The sequence below is a fragment of the Pristiophorus japonicus genome, chromosome 3 (genome assembly GCF_044704955.1).
Source record: "Pristiophorus japonicus isolate sPriJap1 chromosome 3, sPriJap1.hap1, whole genome shotgun sequence".
NCBI lineage: Eukaryota > Metazoa > Chordata > Chondrichthyes > Pristiophoridae > Pristiophorus > Pristiophorus japonicus.
This window is the reverse complement of record NC_091979.1, coordinates 29048294-29072301: the sequence shown is the minus strand read 5'-3', so window position 1 is coordinate 29072301 and position 24008 is coordinate 29048294. Positions and strand designations below refer to the sequence as shown.

General features: G+C 45.9%; 1 protein-coding gene across 1 annotated transcript in view; it reads right to left on the bottom strand.

Annotated features, from left to right (window-relative positions):
• The window catches only part of LOC139253699 (contactin-associated protein-like 5), a 1150822-nt gene that overhangs the window by 609439 nt on the left and 517375 nt on the right, over nt 1-24008 (bottom strand). The window contains exon 7 of the mRNA XM_070873518.1: nt 20675-20818. Within this exon, the coding sequence (XP_070729619.1) occupies nt 20675-20818 (144 nt within the window). The remainder of the gene's footprint in view (nt 1-20674; nt 20819-24008) is intronic.

The window sequence follows — 24008 nt, the reverse complement described above, 5'->3', positions numbered from 1 at the left end:
ACCAGGGAAAACTCCCCTGCTTTTCTTCTAAATAGTGCCATGGGTTCTTTTACATTCACCTGAGAGAGCTCAGTGTATCGTCTCATCCAAAAGACACACCTCTGACTGTGCAACTGCACCGAAGTGTCAGCCTAGATTTTTGTGCTCATGTCCCTGGAATGGGACTTGAACCCACAACCTTCTGACTCAGAGGCAAGAGTGCTACCCATTGAGCCACAGCTGTCACTAGGAAGACACTGACAGATACCTCTAGTATTCTTCATCAGCACCTCCCAAACTTGCGACCTCTACCGCCTAGAAGGATAAAGGCGGCAGGCGCATGGGAGCATCATAAGAACAGAAGAAATAGGAACAGGGGTAGGCCATTTGGCCCCTCGAGCCTGCTCCGCCATTCAATAAGATCATGGCTGATCTGATTGTGGACTCAGCTCCACTTCCCTGCCCACTCCTCATAACCCTTTATTCATCATCTACAAGAAGCCCTGCAAGTCACACACCATCCTGACTTGGAAATATATCGGCCGTTCCTTCATTGTCGCCGGGTCAAAATCCTGGAACTCCCTCCATAACAGCACTGTGGGGAAACTTTCACCTTAGGGCTTGCAGCGGTTTAAGGCGGCGACTCACCACCACCTTCTCAAGGACAATTAGCGATGGGCAACAAATGATGGCACTGCCAGCGATGCCCACATCCCTTGAATGAAATAAAAATATTTATCCTGCTATTCATCAGCTGACTGTGGCCAATTTACTGGCAACCATTTATATATTTAGAATTTTACACTAATACAGCCGGGCTCCATATTTGTACCCAGTATTGCCCACTTTGGGGAAATAGTGTTCATGGAAGTGTCTGTTTGGGTAGATGTTAAAGACTGCTTGGCACTGTTCAAAGAAGAGCAGAAAGTTTTCTGTGCCAGTGTCTAGGCCTCCCTCCACCAAAAGCATCAAAAATAGATTGACCGCCCATTCGGCCCACTGATCTTTTATTGGATCTTGCTGTGCTCAAAATAGGTGCTGTTTGCCGACATGAGAACAATCACAGTCTTTCAAAGTAGTTCATTGCAGGTGAAGTACCTTGAGACAACAACAACTTGTATTTATATAGCGCCTTTAATGTAGTGAAAGGCGCTTCACAGGAGTGTTATGAGACAAAACAATTTGACACCGAGCCGCAAAAAGTAGAAATTAGTGCAGGTGAGAGGTGGGTTTTGAGGAGCATCTTGAAGGAGGAAAGACAGGTAGAGAGGTGGAGAGGTAGTACTCTGCTTGGGGCCGAGGCAACAGAAGGCACGGCCTCCAATGGTTGAGCGATTATAATCAGCGATGTTCAAGAGGGCAGAATTAGAGGAGCGCAGACATCTTAGGGGGTTGTCGGGCTGAAGGAGATTACAGAGATAGGGATGGGCGAGGCTTTGAAGGGATTTGAAAAAAAGGATGAGAATTTTGTAACCGAGGCATTGTTTAGCCAGAAGCCAATTGTGAGACATATGTTAAGATATGTAAATGCAAGACTTCATTTTCATTATTCATCAAAGGCAGTCCCTCGGAGTCGAGGAAGATTTGCTTCCATATTAGAAATGAGCTCTCAGGTGACTGAACTGTCCAATGCGGGACCTACAGTCTCTGTCACAGGTGGGGGAAACAATGTTTGAAGGAACAGGTGGGTGGGTAATTCCCAGGTGACGGTGGGGATGCTGTATTTTTTCAAGGAGGCTCTGAGGATGTCCTTGAAGCATTTCCTCTGCCCACCTAGGGCTCGCTTGCCATGTAGGAGCTCTGAGTAGAGCGCTTGTTTTGGGAGTCTTGTGTCAGGCATGCGGACGATGTGGCCCGTCCAGCGGAGCTGATCGAGCGCAGTCAGTGCTTCGATGCTGGGGATATTGGCCTGAGCGAGGACACTGACGTTGGTGCACCTATCCTGTCAATGGCATTTGCAGGATCTTGCATTGGCAATGTTGGTGGTATGTCTCCAGTGTTTTGAGGTGCCTGCTGTACATAGTCCATGGCTCTGAGCCATATAGGAGGGCAGGTATCACCACTGCTCTGTAGACCATGAGCTTGGTGCTGGGTTTGAGGTCCTGGTCTGCAAACACTCTCTTCCTCAGGTGACCGAAGGCTGCACTGGCGCACTGAACGTGGTGTTTAGACATAGACGTAGAAAATAGGTGCAGGAGTAGACCATTCGGCCCTTCGAGCCTGCACCATCATTCAATAAGATCATGGCTGATCATTCACCTGCTTTCTCTCCATACCCCTTCATCCCTTTAGCCATAAGGGCCATATCTAATGCCCTCTTGAATATATCCAATCAACTGGCATCAACAACTCTCTGCGGTAGGGAATTCCACAGATTAACAACTCTCTGAGTGAAGAAGTTTCTCCTCATCTCAGTCCTAAATGGCTTAACCCTTATCCTTCGAGTATGTCCCCTGGATTTGGACTTCCACAACATCGGGAACATTCTTCCTGCATCTAACCTATCCAGTCCTGTCATAATTTTAGATGTTTATATGAGATCCCCTCTCATTCTTCGAAACTCCAGTTAATATAGGCCCAGTCGATCCAGTCTCTCCTCATATGTCAGTCCTGCTATTCCGGGAATCAGTCTGGTGAACCTTTGCTGCACTCTCTCAATAGCAAGAACGTCCTTCCTCAGATTAGGAGACGAAAACTGAACACAATATTCCAGATGAGGCCTCACCAAGGCCCTGTACAACTGCAGTAAGACCTCCCTGCTCCTCTACTCAAATCCCCTAGCTATGAAGGCCAACATACCATTTGCCTTCTTCACCGCCTGCTGTACCTGCATGCCAACTTTCAATGACCGATGTACCATGACACCCAGGTCTCGTTGCACCTCCCCTTTTCCTAATCTACCGCCATTCAGATAATATTCTGCCTTTGTGTTTTTGCCACCAAAGTGGATAACTTCACATTTATCCACATTATACTGCATCTGCCATGCATTTGCCCACTCACCTAACCTGTCCAAGTCACACTGCAGGCTCTTAGCATCCTCCTCACAGCTCACACCGCCTCCCAGCTTAGTGTCATCTGCAAACTTGGAGAAATTGCACTCAATTCCCTCATCTAAATCATTAATGTATATTGTAAATAGCTGGGGTCCCAGCACTGAGCCCTGCGGCACGCCACTAGTCACTGCCTGCCATTCTGAAAAGGACCCATGTATCCCGACTCTCTGCTTCCTGTCTGCCAACTAGTTCTCTATCCACATCAGTACATTACCCCCAATACCATGTGCTTTCATTTTGCACATCAATCTCTTGTGTGCGACCTTGTCAAAAGCCTTTTGAAAGTCAAAATACACCACATTCACTGGTTCTCCCTTGTCCACTCTACTCGTTACGTCCTCAAAAAATTCGAGAAGATTTGTCAAGCTGGATTTCCCTTTCATAAAACCATGCTGACTTGGACCGATCCTGTCACTGCTTTCCAAATGTGCTGCTATTTCATCTTTACTAATTGATTCCAACATTTTTCCCACTACTGATGTCAGGCTAACTGGTCTATAATTACCCGCCTTCTCTCTCTCCCTCCCTTCTTAAAAAGTGGTGTTACATTAGCTACCTTGCAGTCCTTAGGAACCGATCCAGAGTCGATAGACTGTTGGAAAATGATCCCAATGCATCCACTATTTCTAGGGCTACTTCCTTAAGTACTCTGGGATGCAGACTATCAGGCCGCGGGAATTTATCGGCCTTCAATCCCATCAATTTCCCGAACACCATTTCCCGCCTAATAAGGATTTCCTTCAGTTCCTCCTACTCACTGGATCCTCGGTCCCCTAGTATTTCCGAAAGGTTATTTGTGTCTTCCTTCGTGAAAACACAACCAAAGTATTTGTTTAACTGGTGTGCCATTTCTTTGTTCCCCACTATAAATTCACTTGAATCTGACTGCAAGGGACTTACATTTGTCTTTACTAATCTTTTTCTCTTCATATATCTGTAGAAGCTTTTGCAGTCAGTTTTTATGTTCCCAGCAAGCTTCCTCTCATAATCTATTTATCCCTCCTAATTAAACCCTTTTTCCCCCTCTGCTGTATTGTAAAATTCTCCCAGTCCTCAGGTTTGCTGCTGCTTTTTCTGGCCAAGTTATATGCCTTGTCCTTGGATTTAACACTCTCCTTAATTTCCCTTGTTCGCCATGGTTGAACATAAGAACATATGAACATAAGAAGTAGGAACAGGAGTCGGCCATCTAGCCCCTCGAGCCTGCTCCGCCGTTCAACAAGATCATGGCTGATCTGGCCGTGGACTCAGCTCCACTTACCCGCCCGCTCCCCATAACCCTTAATTGCCTTATTGATTAAAAATCTATCTATCTGTGACTTGAATACATTCAATGAGCTAGCCTCAACTGCTTCCTTGGGCAGAGAATTCCACAGATTCACAACCCTCTGGGAGAAGAAATTCCTTCTCAACTCGGTTTTAAATTGGCTCCCCCGTATTTTGAGGCTCTGCCCCCTAGTTCTAGTCTCCCCAACCTCTCTGCCTCTATCTTGTCTATCGTCTATCCTTTTCATTATTTTAAAAGTTTCTATAAGATCACCTCTCATCCTTCTGAACTCCTTCCCCGTTTTATTTTTATTCCACAGGGATATACAATTGTTGAAGTTCATCCATGTGATCTTTAAATGTTTGCCATTGCCTATCCATCGTCAACCCTTTAAGTATCACTCGCCAGTCTATTCGAGCCAATTCACATCTCAGACCACCGAAGTTACCTTTCCTTAAGTTCAGGACCCTAGTCTCTGATTTAACTGTGTCACTCTCCATCTTAATAAAGAATTCTACCATATTATGGTCACTCTTTCCCAAGGGGTCTTGCACAACAAGATTGCTAATTAGTCCTTTCTCCTTACACATCACCCAGTCTCGGATTGCCAGCTCTCTCGTTGGCTCCTCGACATATTGGTCTAGAAAACCATCCTTAATACACTCCAGAAAATCCTCCTCCAGCGCATTGCTACCAGTTTGGTTAGCCCAATCAATATGTAGATTAAAGTCGCCCATGATAACTGCTGTACATTTATTGCACGCATCCCTAATTTCTTGTTTGATGCTGTCCCCAACCTCACTACTACTGTTTGGTGGTCTGTACACAACTCCCACTCGCGTTTTCTGCCCTTTGGTATTCCGTAGCTCGTCGTCGATGTCTGCCCTTGTTGACAGTAGGCTCCCGAGGTATGGAAAATGGTCCACGTTGTCCAAGGCCTCATCGTGGATTTTGATAACTGGGGAGCAATGCTGTGTGACGGGGGCAAGTTGGTAGAGAACAGATGTTTAGTGTAAGGCCCATGCTCTTGTACGTCTCGGTGAAGGTGTTGACAATGGCTTGGAGTTTGTCCTCCGAGTGTGCGCAGATGCAGGCGTCGTCTACCTACTGTACTTCGAAGAAGGAGGATAGGACGACCTTGGAACTGGCCTAGAGGCGGTAAAGGTTGGACAGATTCTCGTTTGTCCTGTAATTTATCTCCACTCCACCAGAGCTTGCTGAGGGTGAGATGGAGCATTGCAGCAAGGAAGATCGAGAAGAACATGGGTGCAATGACACAGCCTTACTTGACCCCGGTCCGATCATGGAATGGGTCTGTGGTAGTTCCGTTTGTCAGGATCACGGCTTGCATGTCATCATGGAGCAGGCGGAGAATGGTGACAAACTTTTGAGGGCAGCCGAATCTGAGGAGGACGCTCCATAATCCCTCACGGTTGACAGTCAAAGGGTTGGTGCTGTTCCCTGCATTTCTCTTGTACCTGCCGCGTGGTGAAGATCATGTCCATTGTGCCCCTTAGTGAGTGGAATCTGCATTGCGTCTCTGGGAGGAGCTCTTCAGCCACAGGAAGAAGGCGATTCAGGAGAATTCTTGGGATAACTTTCCCGGTGGTCGACAGCATCTTTTCATTGGGGAGATGTCTGCGCTCCTCAACCTCTGCCCTCTTGAGCATCCCTGATTATAACTGCTCAACCATCGGTGGCCGTGCCTTCAGCTACTTGGGCCCTAATCTCTGGAACTCCCTCCATAAACCTCTCTGCCTCTCTTTCCTCCTTTAAGACGCTCATTAAAACCTACCTCTTTAACCAAGCTTTTGATCATCTACCCTAATCTCTTCTTAGGTGGCTCGGTGTTTAATTTATCTGTTTTGTCTTATAACACTGCTGTGAAGCACCTTGGGACTTTTTACTACATTAAGGGTTCTATGTAAATAAAAGTTATGGTTGTTGTTGAGATCTGAGCCCTCATTCTGATATGACACCTGCACTTGTATGTTTTTTCAGCATATGATCAGTCAGGACCTGAATAAAAGCATCGAACACACAACCTTCTCTTTTATTCTGTGGAACTTAAAAGGCACACGTGCCTCTTCCCTGGCACATTTATTCCACTTGCTATTCTGTTGGCAGCCCTGGCAGTGGTTTAGAATGATGTCTGCAAATGTCTCAAAACGAAGATGTGACATGCTCTATATCTCTTTGTAGCACACAGCAAAAGAAACTGAATTAACAGCAGAGATTGCCGTCAAAGAACAGAAATGTAATATTTAGGATAATTCTAAGTCGAATATTCCAAAACCAAATTCATTCAGAGTGTCAAACAGCTAAACCTATTCAATATTATCAAAGACTTTTTCATTAGCTGGCACTCGCGGTAGGGAGCTCCCCAGACTTTATGCATATCATGAAAGGATCAAACATTCAAAAAGATCTTTTATTAATGAGCATATTTTTTAGGTTAAATTCGAGCTGGCTAGGTTCACAGACCTGATTCTATTGGACAGATAATACAATTAGATCAGTTGGAAAGCCAACACTTCCAGGGATCCAGAGTAATTCCTAAGAACATTCCAACCATCAGAAAGTAGGAAACCAAAATTGGCATTTTACCTTTTTGCCGTCCTTACACGGTCTGGCCTATATGTGACTCCAGACCCACAGCAATGTGGTTGACTCTTAACTGCCTGCTGAAATGGCCTAGCAAGACACTTGTACCAAACCGCTACATCAGTGGTTCAAGAAGGCAGCTCATCACCACCTTCTCAAGGACAATTAGAGATTGGCAATAACGCTAGCCTTACCAGCAACGCTCACATCCCAGGAATGAATTTTTTTTTCTAATTGTACACTCCCATTTCAACTGGCCAATAGCCTGGAGGTTATAATAGAGAGTGCCTTACTCAACTAAGAGATAGGAATCCAAACCTAATTTTCGACAAACAAGAAGTTCAAGAAGAAGAAACTTCATTGAGAGCCCCTTTCCTGCACTGCTGAAAAGTTACTGTCAGCAGAAAGGGAGAGTCGTGGAGATAGAAAAACAAAATACTGGAATCTGAAATAAAAACAGAACATACTGGAAATCTCAGCGGGTTAGGCAGTGGAGAAAAACAGAGTAAACGTTTCGGGTCGATGGCCCTTTGTCACAACTGGGGAATGTTTGAAATTAACAAATTCTTAAGGAGCACTGAAAGGGGGAGGGGAGGAAAGAACAAAAGGGAAGGTCTGTGATAGGGTGGAAGAAAGGAGAGATTTGAGAGACAATTATAAATGTAGAGGGTGGAGTTGAGGTAGAAGATCAGTCATGATCTTATTGATGGGCTGAATTGAGATGGTAATGGCAGAAGTTAGAAAAAAATGAGTGAAGATAGGGTGTGAATGGCGGAATAATTACGAATTGCCATAGAAACATAGAAAATAGGTGCAGGAGTAGGCCATTCAGCCCTTCGAGCCTGCACCGCCATTCAATGAGTTCATGGCTGAACATGCAACTTCAGTACCCCATTCCTGCTTTCTCACCATACCCCTTGATCTCCCCAGTAGTAAGGACTACATCTAACTCCTTTTTGAATATATTTAGTGAATTGGCCTCAACAACTTTCTGTGGTAGAGAATTCCACAGGTTCACCACTCTCTGGGTGAAGAAGTTTCTCCTCATCTCGGTCCTAAATGGCTTACCACTTATCCTTAGACTGTGACCCCTGGTTCTGGACTTCCCCAACATTGGGAACATTCTTCCTGCATCTAACCTGACTAAACCTATCAGAATTTTAAACGTTTCTATGAGGTCCCCTCTTATTCTTCTGAACTCCAGTGAATACAAGCCCAGTTGATCCAGTCTTTCTTGATATGTCAGTCCCGCCATCCCGGGAATCAGTCTGGTGAACCTTCGCTGCACTCCCTCAATAGCAAGAATGTCCTTCCTCAAGTTAGGAGACCAAAACTGTACACAATACTCCAGGTGTGGCCTCACTAAGGCCCTGTACAACAGTAGTAACACCTCCCTGCCCCTGTACTCAAATCCCCTCGCTATGAAGGCCAACATGCCATTTGCTTTCTTAACCGCCTGCTGTACCTGCATGCCAACCTTCAATGACTGATGTACCATGACACCCAGGTCTCGTTGCACCTCCACTTTTTCTAATCTGTCACCATTCAGATAATAGTCTGTCTCTCTGTTTTTACCACCAAAGTGGATAACCTCACATTTATCCACATTATACTTCATCTGCCATGCATTTGCCCACTCACCCCTAACCTATCCAAGTACCTCTGCAGCCTCATAGCATCCTCCTCGCATGGGAAACAGAGAGAGAGAAAAAATGCATAAGATCAGGGGAGGGGGTTAAAAAAATTTAAACAAAGGAGGAAAGGGAACAAATAGGGGCAGAGGTTAAAGTCTGAAATTGTTGAACTCAATGTTGAGTCCAAAAGGCTGTTAAGTGCCAAAACAAAAGAAGAGGTGCTGTTCCTCGAGCTTGCGTTGAGCTTCATTGGAACAGTGTAGGAGGCCGAGGACTAAGAGGTCAGAGTGGGAGTGGAGCGGAGAATTAAAGTGTCAAGTGACCGGAAGGTCGGGGTCACGCTTACCGACAGAACGGAGGTGTTCAGCAAAGCGGTTACCCAATCTGTGTTTGGTCTCCCCAATGTAGAGGAGATCACATTGTGAGCAGCGAATACGGTATGCTAAATTGAAAGAAGTGCAAGTAAATCGCTGCTTCATCTGGAGTTGTGGAGATGCTGCTTTGTTCCATTGTCCTCCTGACTGAGATCAATCGGAAGGACAAAGGAATGTAACTGAAGGAGGGAAACCGAGAAATAATGGCAGACAGAGAATAATGAGCTGCATGTATCCCATTCTATTAACCTCTCCAGTCAGTGTGCTGCCTGTTGGAATGATTGATGTGAACAAAGAGCTAACGTTCAAGAAAATCACAAGAGCTCTGATAAGTTGGCCGTCCAAATGATTCTGACTCTCCTGAAGATGAAGGCTAACAAGTGTAGGAATGCAGACAGATTGCCGGATGAAAGCAAGGCTGACCTGGTGCAAGAAGGTATTCTTCAGCTCAATGAATTGTTCATTAAGATGAACTCCACCGTCATTAGTGTTCACTCTCTTCTTCCTTTTTGGCAGCTGCCCGAGATTTCAAACAGATCAGTCATGGCTTATACTAATGCTTTGCTAATGGCCAATTTCACCATGAGATCAAGAAACGATTGTTTGCCACCTGCTCTACTACTGCACTAATAATACTCATAAATTCAGAGAGAGCTTCCCCGCTCCATCTTAATAGACCTCTTCCAGTTCAAGTAGCATGTTATCTTCTCTTTATTTAAATAAAAGAACATAAGAAATAGGAGCAGGAGTACGCCATTCGTTCCTTTGAGCCATTCAATAAAATCATGACTGATCTTCTACCTCAACTCCACCCTCTGCATATCCTTTGATTCCTAAAATATCAAAAAATCTATTGATCTATGTCTTGGATGGACTCAACGACTGAGCATCCACAGCTCTCTGGGGCACAGAATTCAAGCAAACACAAAAAGGTTTCAGTGATGAAATGTCTCCTCATCTCAGTCATAAATGGCTGACCCCTTATTCTGAGACTTTGACCCCTGATTCTAGAAACCCCAGCCAGAGGAAACATCCTCCCTGCATCTACCCTGTCACGGCCCTTAAGAATTTTATATGTTTCAAATAGATCACCTCTCATTCTTCTAAACTCGAGAGAATATAGGCCTAGTCTGCTCAATCTTTCCTCGTAGGACAATCCCCCCCCCATCCCAGGAATCAGTCTAGTGAACCTTATATTGTCCAATTTTAATCAAACGACAGCACTGTTTTAAATGGAAAGTAAAGGGACAAATGTAGGGAATGCCGGAGAGGTTCCCCAAACCCAGCCTCCCATCCGCTCCTCATGCTGTCCCAGACTGTCCATTCTGCTCCCTGCTAACCTTCAGCCCAGCCTGTTTGTGTTTGTATTTTATCAAGGAGACAGTAGATACCTCAAATCTCTGGAGAAATACTACCAACGCTGCCTCCGCAAGATCCTGCAAATCCCCTGGGAGGATAGTCGCACCAATGTCAGTGTTCTGAATCAGGCCAACATCCCCAGCATCGAAGCACTGACCACACTCGACCAGCTCCGTTGGGTTGGCCACATTGTTCGCAGGCCCAACACGAGACTCCCAAAACAAGCGCTCTACTCGGAACTCCTACACGGCAAGTGAGCCCCAGGTGGGCAGAGGAAACGTTTCAAGGACACCCTCAAACCCTCCCTGATAAAATGCAACATCCCCACCGACACCTGGGAGTCCCTGGCCAAAGATCGCCCTAAGTGGAGGAAGAGCATCTGGGAGGGCGCTGAGCACCTCGAGTCTCATAGCCGAGAGTATGCAGAAGTCAAGCGCAGACAGCGGAAGGAGCGTGCGGCAAACCAGACGCCCCACCCACTCTTTCCTTCAATGACTGTCTGCCCCACCTGTGACAGAGACTGTAATTCCCGTATTGGACTATTCAGCCACCTGAGAACTCACTTTTAGAGTGGAAGCAAGTCTTCCTCGATTTCGAGGGACTGCCTATAAAGGAATTAATGTTTGGATGGCACAGTGTTGCAGGATGTGAGTCACGGACTCAGCAATGACATCCATTTGTGCACCCTGGCCTTATCTTTGGCCTGTGAACAACCCTGCCGAGCACTCAGCGGGAGTTCAGAAAAACTCCTCCACGCTCTCCAACATGCCGTGGTCAATCCCTGGCAGGCAGTCCAATACATTCCGCAACCACTGGTGCCAGGAATGCATGTTCTTTTCGATGGTTGGTCCCCAAAAGTCTGCACCTCTGTCTTCTTCAGCAGAGCTAGGGTGTGAGCTTGCCCTCCAGTCAGGCCTTTTCCAGGCTGTCCTTTTCATAGAATCATAGAAATTTACCCCATGGAAGGAGGCCATTCTGGCCCATCATGTCTGCGCCAGCCGACCAAGAGCTATCCAGCCTAATCCCACTTTCCAGCTCTTGCTCCGTAGTCCTGCAGGTTACGGCACTTCAATTGCACATCCAAACACTTTTTAAATGTGGTGAGGGTTTCTGCCTCGACCACCATTTCAGGCAGTGAGTTCCAGATCGCCACCACCCTCTGGGTGAAAATAATTTGACCTGCACCCGCTCCTGCTCACCCTCAATAAGAGATTCGCCGAGTGTCCCACATCTCTGGGGGTGCAGATTTTCTGAGCTGTTGCTTGAGCAACAGCTCAGATGGTGAGTCTTGTGGAGGGTTCTCGCCTCTCAGTCACTGCAGCTGCCGGGCCCAGGATATCCGATGGACTCGGAAAACAGGCAGAGGGGCAGGGGTTTGTCACATAATGGCAAGGGTGAGCAACAGGAGCTGAGGGGCCTTACAATGCAGCACCTTGCTGAGTGTGTGTGTGGGCGTGCGGAGAGAATGGATGAGAGAGTTCAGCTCTGTGTGGCAGCATCTCTATGCCAAGTATGTCAACGTGTCAATGGCCGCATAGTCCACCAGTGTCAGAGGTTGCAGTATAGAGGGACCTCTTCCTCTTCCTGAGGCTGTCCGCCAGCTTCTCCTGCAACACGAGGGACAGAAAGTTAGCGTGTGATCCTTTGAGGCGTTGTGAAGATGTGTGAGGCAGCTTAGCGTGCAAAGAGGAAGAACCAGCAACTGTGGCCAAGGCGGTGGGGGGGGGGGGCGCAACGGGGGGGTGGGGGGCAAGTAACCATGAGGGCAACAGCAGCTGGCGAGTATGTGAGTAAAGCACAAGGCCTTTGAGATTGACGGGTATCAGATCTAGTTGTGATTGTAGGAGAAAATGGGAAGCAGGTGAGGGAATGTGAGAAGGATGAGAAGGATGAGATGGGATCGCTTAGAAATATATAAAATTCTGACGGGACTGGACAGGTTAGATGCAGGAAGAATGTTCCCGATGTTGGGGAAGTCCAGAACCAGGGGCCACAGTCTCAGGATAAGGGGTAAGTCATTTAGGACCGAGATGAGGAGGAACTTCTTCACACAGAGAGTGGTGAACCTGTGGAAATCCCTGCCGCAGAGAGTTGTTGTTGCCATTTCTTTGGATATATTCAAGAGATATTAGATATGGCCCTTACAGCTAAAGGGATCAAGGGGTATGGAGAGAAAGCAGGAAAGGGGTACTGAGGTGAATGATCAGCCATGATCTTATTGAATGGTGGTGCAGGCTCGAAGGGCCGAATGGCCTACTCCTGCACCTATTTTCTATGTTTCTATGTTTCTATGATAATGGGTTAAAGTAGGGTATGTCAGAGCAATCCAGAAATGTGAAAGAGAGTCTTAACCTTGGCAGTCCTGGTGAGGTCATTCAATTTCTTATTGCATTGCAGCCTGTTCTTTGGAACAGTGCTGCTGTCAATCGCCTGCTCAGCCCCTTCTCCCCATTGCTGCTGGCAAAGTAGATGGGCACCACTGCCCATCAGAGCGCAAAAGGATCTTCTTCCTTTTCCTTATTTGCTCCACGAAGACTTCCAAGGCTGCATCAGGGAACCGCAGCCTCTCGATAACTTGATGCTTCAATAATTTTGCTTCGCTGACCACCTTCGAAAAGTCACTACCCCCCCCCACCCCACCCCACCCACCTTCAAGGGACTGCAGCTTGCCTTTAAGTAGCAGCCACGCATTCAGATCTCCCACCCTCCCAGTTGACGGGCTGCCCGACAGGGAGCACGACCGGCACTGGCCGCGTGCCAATCGCATTCGAAGGAGGTCCGACCACGAGAATCGATCTGGTCTTCCACCAAGTGCATTGGGGTTGGTGGTGTGGATGCCTTGCCCGATAGACACGATATGGGTAAATCGCAACCACCCCCCCCAATTTTCCGTCGACTGATAGAGGGCAACGTAATAGACAAGTTGTATCTGTTACACCATCACACATGGACACATCTGGGAACACATTTTTTCTTAATACAAAAGAAGGGAAGGAAAATAATTTCTAATGTACAGACAATCCCTGACCAATGCTGCAGGATATTCAATATTAACATATCATCACGAATGACTGGCTGTCCTCTCACAGCTAATGACTAGAAACCACATTTCATGCTTGCTATCAAAAATATACATTATTTATGATACAGTTAATAATTTTGCTGAGCTAAATAAAGAATGTCTTCAATTAGCAAATATAAACAGTAAATTGGGTTCAAACAATGAAAGATGTTGGCAATGATTTATTTAAATAATAAAAGGAAAAAAAAAAGACTTCATGATCACCGGACGCCTCAAAGTGCTTTACAGCCAATGAAGTACTTTTGAAGTGTAATCACTCTTGTAATGTGGGAAACGTGGCAGCCAATTTGCGCACAGCAAGCTCCCACAAACAGCAAGGTGAATGACCTATGTGATAAAAAATATTTCTGTTATGTTGATTGAGGGATAAACATTGGCCAGGACACTGGGGCTAACACCCCTGCTCTTCTTCAAAATAGTGCCATGGGATCTTTTATGTCCACCTGAGAGAGCAGACGGAATCTCGGTTTCACGTCTCATCCAAAAGACAGCACCTCCGACAGTGCAGCACTCCCTCAGCACTGCACCGGAACGTCAGCCTAGATATTTTTGTGCTCAAGTCCCTGGAGTGGGACTTGAACCCACAACCTTCTGACTCCTGTATCCTTAAATAGTCTGGGATTTCCTGTTTCTGTAAGTCTCTAATGTCATGTGCTCCAAGGAGGCCATCGATCAGCTCCAAGCTCCCTGCCAGTGTCATTCTGTAATAGACGTTGGGAGACATGCAACAAGGGCCCAATGGAGTCACATTTTCCTTGACCTACTTATGTCTTTCCTCCGATCGCTATCTGCCACTGATGGCCCGAACCAGCTCACTATGCTGGGGGGTGGGGGAAAGGTTGTCAGAAACCCAAGTCTTGCAACTTGATTGGCAGATTTTTCACACAAAGCAAGCTGTCACATCGGGCTGCCAATGTAAAGCATTTGAATCGACTCGGCTACTTGCAATGCTTTCACCCACTCTGGCAGCTCAAGGAGTCTATTAAACTGCTATAAAGATAACATTTCCACTCACCAATCTGTACACATTAATATTTAGCAGCACTTAAATCACAATTCTGTTTCCAGTACAAGTCATCTCACCAACTCAACTGGTTAGCCATAACTCTCCGCTGCAGAGGGAAGGATGATGGTATGATATTTCTTCAGCGCTGTTCCCACCCCGCAGTAGAAACATAGAAACATGGAAAATAGGTGCAGCAGTAGGGCATTCGGCCCTTCGAGCCTACACCACCATTCAATATGATCATGGCTGATCATGCAACTTCAGTACCCCATTCCTGCTTTCTCTCCATACCCCTTGATCCCTTTAGCCGTAAGGGCCACATCTAACTCTCTTTTGAATATATCTAATGAACTGGCCTCAACAACTTTCTGTGGTAGAGAATTCCACAAGTTCACAATTCTCTAAGTGAAGAAGTTTCTCCTCATCTCGGACCTAAATGGCTTACCCCGTATCCTTAAACTGTGACCCCTGGTTCTGGACTTCCCCAACATCGGGAACATTCTTCCCGCATCTAACCTGTCCAAACCCGTCAGAATTTTATATGTTTCTGTGAGATCCCCTCTCATTCTTATAAATTCCAGTGAATATAAGCCTCGTCGATCCAGTCTTTTTTCATATGTCAGTCCTGCCATCCCGGAAATCAGTCTGGTGAACCTTCACTGCACTCCCTCAATAGCAAGAATGTCCTTCCTCAGATTAGGAGACCAAAACTGCAAACAATACTCAAGGTGTGGTCTCACCAAGGCCCTGTCCAATGGCAGTAAGACCTCCCTGCTCCTAGACTCAAATCCCCTCGCTTGAAGGCCAGCATGCCATTTGTTTCCTTTACTGCCTGCTGTTCCTGCATGCCTACCTTCAATGACTGATGTACCATGACACTCAGGTCTCATTGCACCTCCCCATTTACTAATTTGTCACCATTCAGATAATAATCTGCCTTCCTGTTTTTGCCACCAAAGTGAATATCCTCACATTTATCCACATTATACTGAATCTGCCATGTATTTGCCCATTCACCTAACCTGTCCAAGTCACCCTGCAGCCTCCTAGCATCCTTCTCGCAGCTCGCACTGCCACCCAGCTTAGTGTCATCTGCAAACTTGAAGATATTACATTCAATTCCTTCGTCGAAATCATTAATGTATATTGTAAATAGCTGGGGTCCCAGCACTTGAACCCTGCGGCAACCCACTAGTCACTGCCTGCCATTCTGAAAAGGACCCGTTTATTCCCACTCTTTGCTTCCTGACTGCCAACCAGTTCTCTATCCACGTCAATACAATGTGCCTTAATTTTGCACACTAATCTCCAAAGTGGGACCTTGTCAAAAGCCTTTTGAAAGTCCAAATACACCACATCCACTGGTTCTCCCTTCTCCACTCTACTAGTTACATCCTCAAAAAACTCTAGAAGATTTGTCAAGCATGATTTCACTTTCATAAGTCCATGCTGACTTGAACCGATCCTGTCACTGCTTTCCAAATGCGCTGCTATTGCATCTTTAATAATTGATTCCAGCATTTTCCCCACTACCGATGTCAGGTTAACCGGTCTATTATTCCTTGTTTTCTCTCTCCCTCCTTTTTTAAAAAGTGGTGTTACATTAGCTACCCTCCAATCCATAGGAACTGAACCAGAGTCTATGGAATGTTGGAAAATGATCACCAATGCAGCTACTATTTCTAGGGCCACTTCCTTAAGTACTCTGGGATGCAGACAATCAGGCCCTGGAGATTTGCCGGCCTTCAGTCCCTTCAATTTCACTAAATCCAGTTCTTGACTAATAAGGATTTTGCTAAGTTCCCCCTTCCCGCTGGACCCTCGGTCCCCTAATATTTTTGGGATGTTAGTCGTGTCTTCCTTAGTGAAGACAGAACCAAAGTATTTGTTCAATTGGTCTGCCATTTCTTTGTTCCCCAATATGAATTCACCTGATTCTGACTGCAAGGGACCTACATTTGTCTTCACTAATCGTTTTCTCTTCACATATCTATAGAAACTTTTGCAGTCAGTTTTTATGTTCATTCTTACTCTCATACTCTATTTTCCCCCTCCTAATTAAACCCTTAGTCCTCCTCTGCTGAATTCTAAATTTCTCCCAATCCTCAGGTTTGCTGCTTTTTCTGGCCAATTTATATGCCTCTTCCTTGGATTTAATACTTACCCTAATTTCCCTTGTTAGCCACGGTTGAGCCACCTTCCCTTTTTTATTCTTACGCCACATAGGGATGTACAATTGTTGTAGTTCATCCATGTGATATTTAAATGTCTGCCATTGCCTATCCACCGTCAACCCTTTAAGTATCATTGTCCAGTCTATCCGAGCCAAATCATGTCTCATACCGTCGAAATTTCCTTTCTTTAAGTTCAGGATCCCAGTCTCTGAATTAACTGTGTCACTCTCCATCTTAATGAAGAATTCTACCATTGCTCAGTATTTATACAGCAGCAGAGCAGGTACAGCTCCGACAAAGTTCCCGATAATCCCGATTGCCTAATTATTTAAAAAAAACTGCTGGTCCGTATTTTTGAGAGGTTTGCGACCGGGCTTTCACCGTGATTTGACCCTCCGCGGCAAAAACGCGGTCGCAAAGCCCGGGTGTGATCCTCGGGTCCCTGTTTGCGGCGGTGCTTCCAAGTACCGCCAGGGAGAGGTGCGTCGACATACAATGACCCGGATTGCGTTTGCGTTGTACTTTCGGCTCTCTCTGGACCCGTACGCCGCGCCCAGATAACCGACAGGTGCAGCCCTGCCAGCAGCGGTAAGTAGGATCCAGAGCTGACATCACGCTTTCTTGGGGCCAAGACAGACACAACTCTGCTGGAGGCAGAAGCTGCACTCCAGGGATTGCTGGACACCAAGGATTCAAAGCAAAGCGAGTGAAAGTTATAAATAGTGACCTGGTGTAATTTTGTTTCTATAAAAAAAAAATACGTAGGAAAAGCTGCAAAAAGGTCAATTAAAGTTTTTAATTTTCTAATTTTTTTTTTCGGCGATTCGATAGATAAGGGTCTTGTAAATGTTTTTGAAATATTTGTTAGAATTTTTTTGGTTTGTTTCCCCCTCCCCCCCACTTCCCAAGTCCTCTCTCGCGCCGCTCCCGGCCCCGGACTAAAGTTGACGAAACTCGCGGTTTGTGACGTGAATGCTTATGTGCTACGCCTCTCTTACCGATGCATCCCTGGCGCAGACGTAAAGACCGAAAGTTCGGGTTAAAAGCGATAGTGCAGCGAAAACGGTAAGCTTCACGTATCGCTATCATTTTCGCTGAAAAATCCCGAAAGCTGAAACGCAGCCCATTGACTATTTTTTAAAATCAAAGAAATTCTAAGCTGAATGGGAATCTAACAGGAATTGTATGCAGCACTCGAAAGAGGCCTTTTGTGATTCAAATTGGATGACATTCTAGTATTGTTTTGACTTGGACTGATTCCCCAAGGTACATGCGTATAAACTGCACTTTTATGATTTCTCTACAAAGAACAAACAAAGCAAATCGTCTCCCAAGCTTTTAATTAATATGGAAGTCTGCGGGGGAATGTAGTACTCATTATCCACAAAACACTTGAAAAGCATCAACCAGAAGTGACAATTGGCCAGTGCACGTCAACAAACCAGTAAAGAAACCCTGCGGAAAGCCTATTGTAAATGGAGTAATTGGTCAAAAAAAAGCCACTGAATATAACACCTTCCAACATCGCAATACACATGGAAGTAAGGACCTGAAAGTGTGGGTGCAGAATAATACCCAATCTGGTAGTTGGGATGCAGGTCCCTGAATGTAGTAACACAGAATTGGGCACAGAATTGCCGACGAGCTTCATCCCAATGAACTGCAAACAAGTAAACATGGCCGACTGAAGATAGTCGCTTTGAAGGAAAAAAGTTTGAAGATAATGGGGGAAAATTTCATGTTCGCCAGCAGAGTTGCCGGTGTCACCGGCATCTCTGCTGGCGAACACGAATTTTTCCGTGTCACCGGCAACTGCTGGAAATGGCCACAACGCTAACCGAGTGAAATTGGTCTGGTGGGCATGGAGATAGGTGGCACAGCGCTCACCTTCTGCGCAACGCCATCCTGGAGGGATCCGGGTCCCAGGTGCGGCGTTGCAACTTCCCACAACCTCTCGGAGCGAAGCTCTCGAGGAATTCTGGTTAATGAAGAGGACCGAGAATTAAAGGGGCATTGCAAAGTGAAGGGTCCACCTTCCCCACCCCTCCCCCCGCCCCCAGCAAACAGCGGCTCTTTTCGGAGCCAATCTCGCCCACTCTTGGCAGAGAGCTCTTGCCCCATCTTTTATACATTGGGCTATTTGGTTTTGAAACATTTGGGCCATTTGAAACATGCAAAATTCTTACAGGGCTGGACAGGGTAGTTGCAGGGAGGATGGTTCCCCTGGCTGGGAAGTCTAGAACCAGGGGTCACAGTCTCAGGATAAGGGGTCAGCTATTTCGGACTGAGATGAGGAGAAACTTCTTCACTCAGAGGGTGGTGAATCTTTGGAATTCTCTACCTCAGAGGGCTGTGGAGGTTCAGTCGTTGAGTATATTCAAGACAGATCGATACATTTTTGGACACGAAGGGTATCAAGGGATATGGAGATCGGGCGAGAAAGTATGATCTTACTGAATTGCGGATCAGGCTCAAGGGGCCAAATGGTCCACTCCTGCTTCTAATTCTTATATTTATGTTATGTTCAAACTGAAGCAAGCCAAACTAAAATGCAGTGAATCAATTCACTTTTCAGCCCTTGCTGCCTTTTAAGAAATATTCAATATTTAAAAGAAATTCCAAATGTGAATAGTCAGCTGTTAAAGCTGAATTACCTTCCTAACCTCAACAAATGGGAAAACTGCCTCAGCGCTAACACAAATGGTTCAACAAGCCCAGGGAAGGGGCACTGGGGGTCTCATACGCAGCATTCCAGCTTTGTGCAGGGGGTCAACACTGCACGAGCAGCTCTCTACCCACAGGGGCCAGGAGGCCCTATAGAAAGAACAATGTGGAAGTACATCACCAAGTCCATCACTGCCAGCAGTCTCGCCCCCACCACCTGGCTCCAGTGCCCAAAGAAGCTCCATGAACTCAGACCACTGGTCAAGGTCAGTGATTGCATCTTCAAAAGCCGTCTCCTACCAACTGCACCACTAGCCTCAAACACTGCTCAATGCACAACACCCAATCATTCACTTACCAACAATTTACACCAATGAAGAGGCACATCTCCCATTCCTAGTCTCACCTCATGTTAACTGCTCGCAAGATTTGCGCGACTGAGGCATTTGTGTCAACTTGTTTCTTGAACTCAAAACTCAATGACAACTTGTATTTATATAGCACCTTTAACGTAGTAAAATGTCCCACGGCGTTTCACAGGAGTATTATAAGACAAAACATTTAACAGCGAGCCAGATATCGGAGAAATTAGGGAAGGTGATCAAAAGCTTGGTCAAAGAAATAGGTTTTAAGGAGCGTCTTAAAGGAGGAAAGAGAGGTAGAGAGGCGGAGAGGGTGAAGCAGAGAATTCCAGCGCTTAGGGCCGAGGCAATAGAAGACACGTCCACCAATGGTTGAGTGACTATAATCAGGGATGCTGAAGAGAGCAGAATTAGAGGAGTGCAAATATCTCAACATAGAGGGGCCTGTTGTGGGGCTGTAGGAAATGATAGAGATAGGAAGGGGTGAGGCCATGGAGGGGTTTGAAAACAAGGATGAGCCTTTTGAAATCGAGGCATTGCTTAACCGTTGCCAGTGTAGGTCACTGAGCACAGGGCTGATGGGTGATCGGGGACTTGGTGCGAGTTAGGACACGGGCAGCCAAGTTTTGGATGACCTCACATTTGTGTAGGGTCGAATGTGGTATGCCAGCCAGGAGTACAAGTCTTTCTTTCATTCTTTCTTTCAACTGGTCTTATTTTTCACAAATGTTGAAAGGTTCAAATATTAGGAAGGTTAGCATAAAATAAATCATTTCAAACTTCTTTTATACAGAGGGTAATTCGCTTGTGGAATAGGTTAACTTGGAAGGCCTTTAAAGCCAACAATGGGTTCAAGAGGTACAACAAATGGGTTACTGGAGGAGGATTGAGGGACAAGTGGACTGGGAGCGCTTGTAAAGGGACACATTCGTTGTGCTGAATAACCATCCACTTTCAAAAATAATCGCTAATTAAACAGGTTTCATTATTATGTGAGGCAACTGGTTGTGGTAGCAATGTTATTTCAATGGATTACACCTGCATTTACTCATTCAAACTACCGATCCTGTCCTCCCCTATCCTTCACAATTATCTTTGTCTCGAAGATCTTACCACAACGTGTATCTGAGGTTTACGTCTCTTGGCCAGGTCAATAATATTCACGCCGTTGTAATAGAGATTTTCAATGCAGCCATGAAAGTTCTTCCTCAGAAATGTCACCGATTTGCCTGGCATTGGAATCCCTCCGAAACTCAGCTGTAAAAGAAAAAGAGAAGACACACACAATTACACGGATTACAATACCTGCTGACAACGTAGAAATCTACCATCAACAATTAAAATAGTTGTTGGTTGGTTAGCTGAAGTGGTGTCAAGTAAACGGGGACTTGGTGCGAGATAGGACACGGGCAGCTGAAGTGATCAGGATCAGCTCCCGATGTTGGAAGTGAGTGGCAATGCCAAGGTGGAGGTGGACGGGTCGGGCACTCAAGACACGTGACGTTGGGATTCAATTCACCAATCCCGTGCGTGGGAAATGCTGAATTACGCTGCACAATAAAAGAAAAGATGCAATTGCTGGACAGATCTGAAATTAAAAGAGAAAATGTTGGAAAGGCGTTTGATAGGGAAAGATGGGTGAACAATTTCAGGAAGGATCCCAAATCAGAACATGAAACACTAACTTATTTTTTTTACTTTCAGATGTTCCGGTGTAAATGTTCTGATTTTCATTGTTAGATATATATCACTTGTTTTAATTGTTTTCTGGTTAAAAAAGAAAGATTTGCATTTATATAGCACCTTCCAAGACCACTGGAAGAAGTGTAGTCACTGTTGGAAACGCGGCAGCCAATTTGCGCACAGCAAGCTCCCACAAACAGCAATGTGATAATGACCAGATAATCTGTTTTTTTGTTATGTTGATTGAAGGATAAATATTGGCCAGGACACTTGGGATAACTCCCTGGATCTTCATCGAAATAGTGCCATGGGAACTTTTATGACCACTTGAGAGAGCAAACGGGACCTCGGTTTAACGTCTCATCCGAAATATGGCACCTCCGACAGTGCAGCACTCCCTCAGCACTGCACTGGAGTGTCAACACAGAAACATAGAAAATAGGTGCAGGAGTAGGCCATTCGGCCCTTCAAGCCTGCACCGCCATTCAATAAGATCATGGCTGATCATTCCCTCAGTACCCCGTTCCTGCTTTCTCTCCATACCTCTTGATCCCCTTAGCCGTAAGGGCCATATCTAACTCCCGCTTGAATATATCCAATGGACTGGCATCAACAACTCTCTTCGGCAGGGAATTCCATAGGTTAACAATTCTCTGAGTGAAGAAGTTTCTCCTCATCTCAGTCCTAAATGGCCTACCCCTTATCCTAAGACTATGTCCCCTGGTTCTGGACTTCCCCAACATCGGGAACATTTTTCCCGCATCTAACCTGTCCAGTCCCATCAGAATCTTGTATGTTTCCATGAGATCTCCTCTCATCCTTCTAAACTCCAGTGAATAAAGGCCCAGTTGATCCAGTCTTACTCATATGACAGTCCAGCTATTCCTGGAATCAGTTTGGTGAACCTTCGCTGCACTCCCTCAATAGCAAGAACGTTCTTCCTCAGATTAGGAGAATAAATCTAAACACACTATTCCAGGTGAGGCCTCACCAAGGCCCTGTACAACTGCAATAAGACCTCCCTGCTCCTATACTCAAATCCCCTAGCTATGAAGGCCAACATACCATTTGCCTTCACCGCCTGCTGTACCTGCATGCCCACTTTCAGTGACTGATGAACCATGACACCCAGGTCTCGTTGCACCTCCTATTTTTCCTAATCTGCCGTCATCCAGATAATATTCTGCCTTCGTGTTTTTATCCCCAAAATGGATAACCTCACATTTATCCACATTATACTGCATCTGCCATGCATTTGTCCACTCACCTAAACTGTCCAAGTTACCCTGCAGCCTCTTAGCATCCTCCTCACAGATCACGCCGCCACCCAGTTTAGTGTCATCTGCAAACTTGGAGATATTACACTCAATTCCTTCATCTAAATCGTTAATGTATATTGTAAAGAGCTGGGGTCGCAGCACTGAGCCCTGCGGCACTCCACTAGTCACTGCCTGCCATTCTGAAAAGGATCCGTTTATCCCGACTCTCTGCTTCCTGTCTGCCAATCAGTTCTCTATCCATGTCAGTACATTACCCCCAATTCCATGCACTTTGATTTTGCATACCAATCTCTTGTGCGGGACCTTGTCAAAAGCCTTTTGAAATTCCAAATACACCACATCCACTGGTTCTCCCTTGTCCACTCTGCTAGTTACATCCTCAAAAAATTCCAGAAGATTCGTCAAGCATGATTTCCCTTTCATAAATCCATGCTGACTTGGTCCGATCCTGTCACTGCTTTCCAAATGCGCTGTTATTTCATCCTTCATGATTGATTCCAGCATTTACCCCACTGCTGATGTCTGTCTAACCGGTCTATAATTACCCGTTTTCTCTCTCTCTCCTTTTTTAAAAAGTGGTGTTACATTAGCTACCCTCCAGTCCATAGGAACTGATCCAGAGTCGATAGACTGTTGGAAAATGATCACCAATGCATCCACTATTTCTAGGGCCACTTCCTTAAGTACTCTGGGATGCAGACTATCAGGTCCCAGGGATTTATCGGCCTTCCATCCCCCTAACACAATTTCCCGCCTAATAAGGATATCCTTCAGTACCTAGATTCATGTGCTCAAGTCCCTGAAGTGGGACTTGAACCCACAAACCTCTGACTCAGAAGTGAGGATGCTACCCACTGAGCCATTGGCTAACACTGGTCTAAATTCCAACTTAAATAAACTGCAGCTTTTAAAAAATTCTGCAGCATAATTCAGCATTTAAACACCTTTGGGCGGGCCAGAGTGTCCGCATGCCCGATGCAAGACTCCCAAAGCAAGCACGCTACTTGGAACTCCTACAAGGCAAGAGAGCCCAAGGTGGGCAGAGGAAACGTTTGACGGACACCCTCAAAGCCTCCTTAAGACCGCCCTAAGTGGAGGAAGAGCATCCGGGAGGGCACTGAGCACCTCGAATCTCGTCACCGAGAGCATGCAGAAAGCAAGCGCAGACAGCGGAAGGAGCGTGCGGCAAACCAGACTCCCCACCCACCCTTTCCTTCAACGACTGTTTGCCCCACCTGTGACAGAGACTGTAATTCCTGTATTGGACTGTACAGTCACCTGAGAACTCACTTTTAGAGTGGAAGCAAGTCTTCCTCGATTTTGAGGGACTGTCTATGATGATGAAATTCCAATAAGAAAACGAAATGAAAGGGAATAAAAGCAGTCTGCAGTGTGTTCACATGTTAGCACTGGGAAAGCAAATATAACTACAAAGCATTACTGGAAAAATTCAAGCCTGCAAATAACCCTGCAGAGTGTCATCG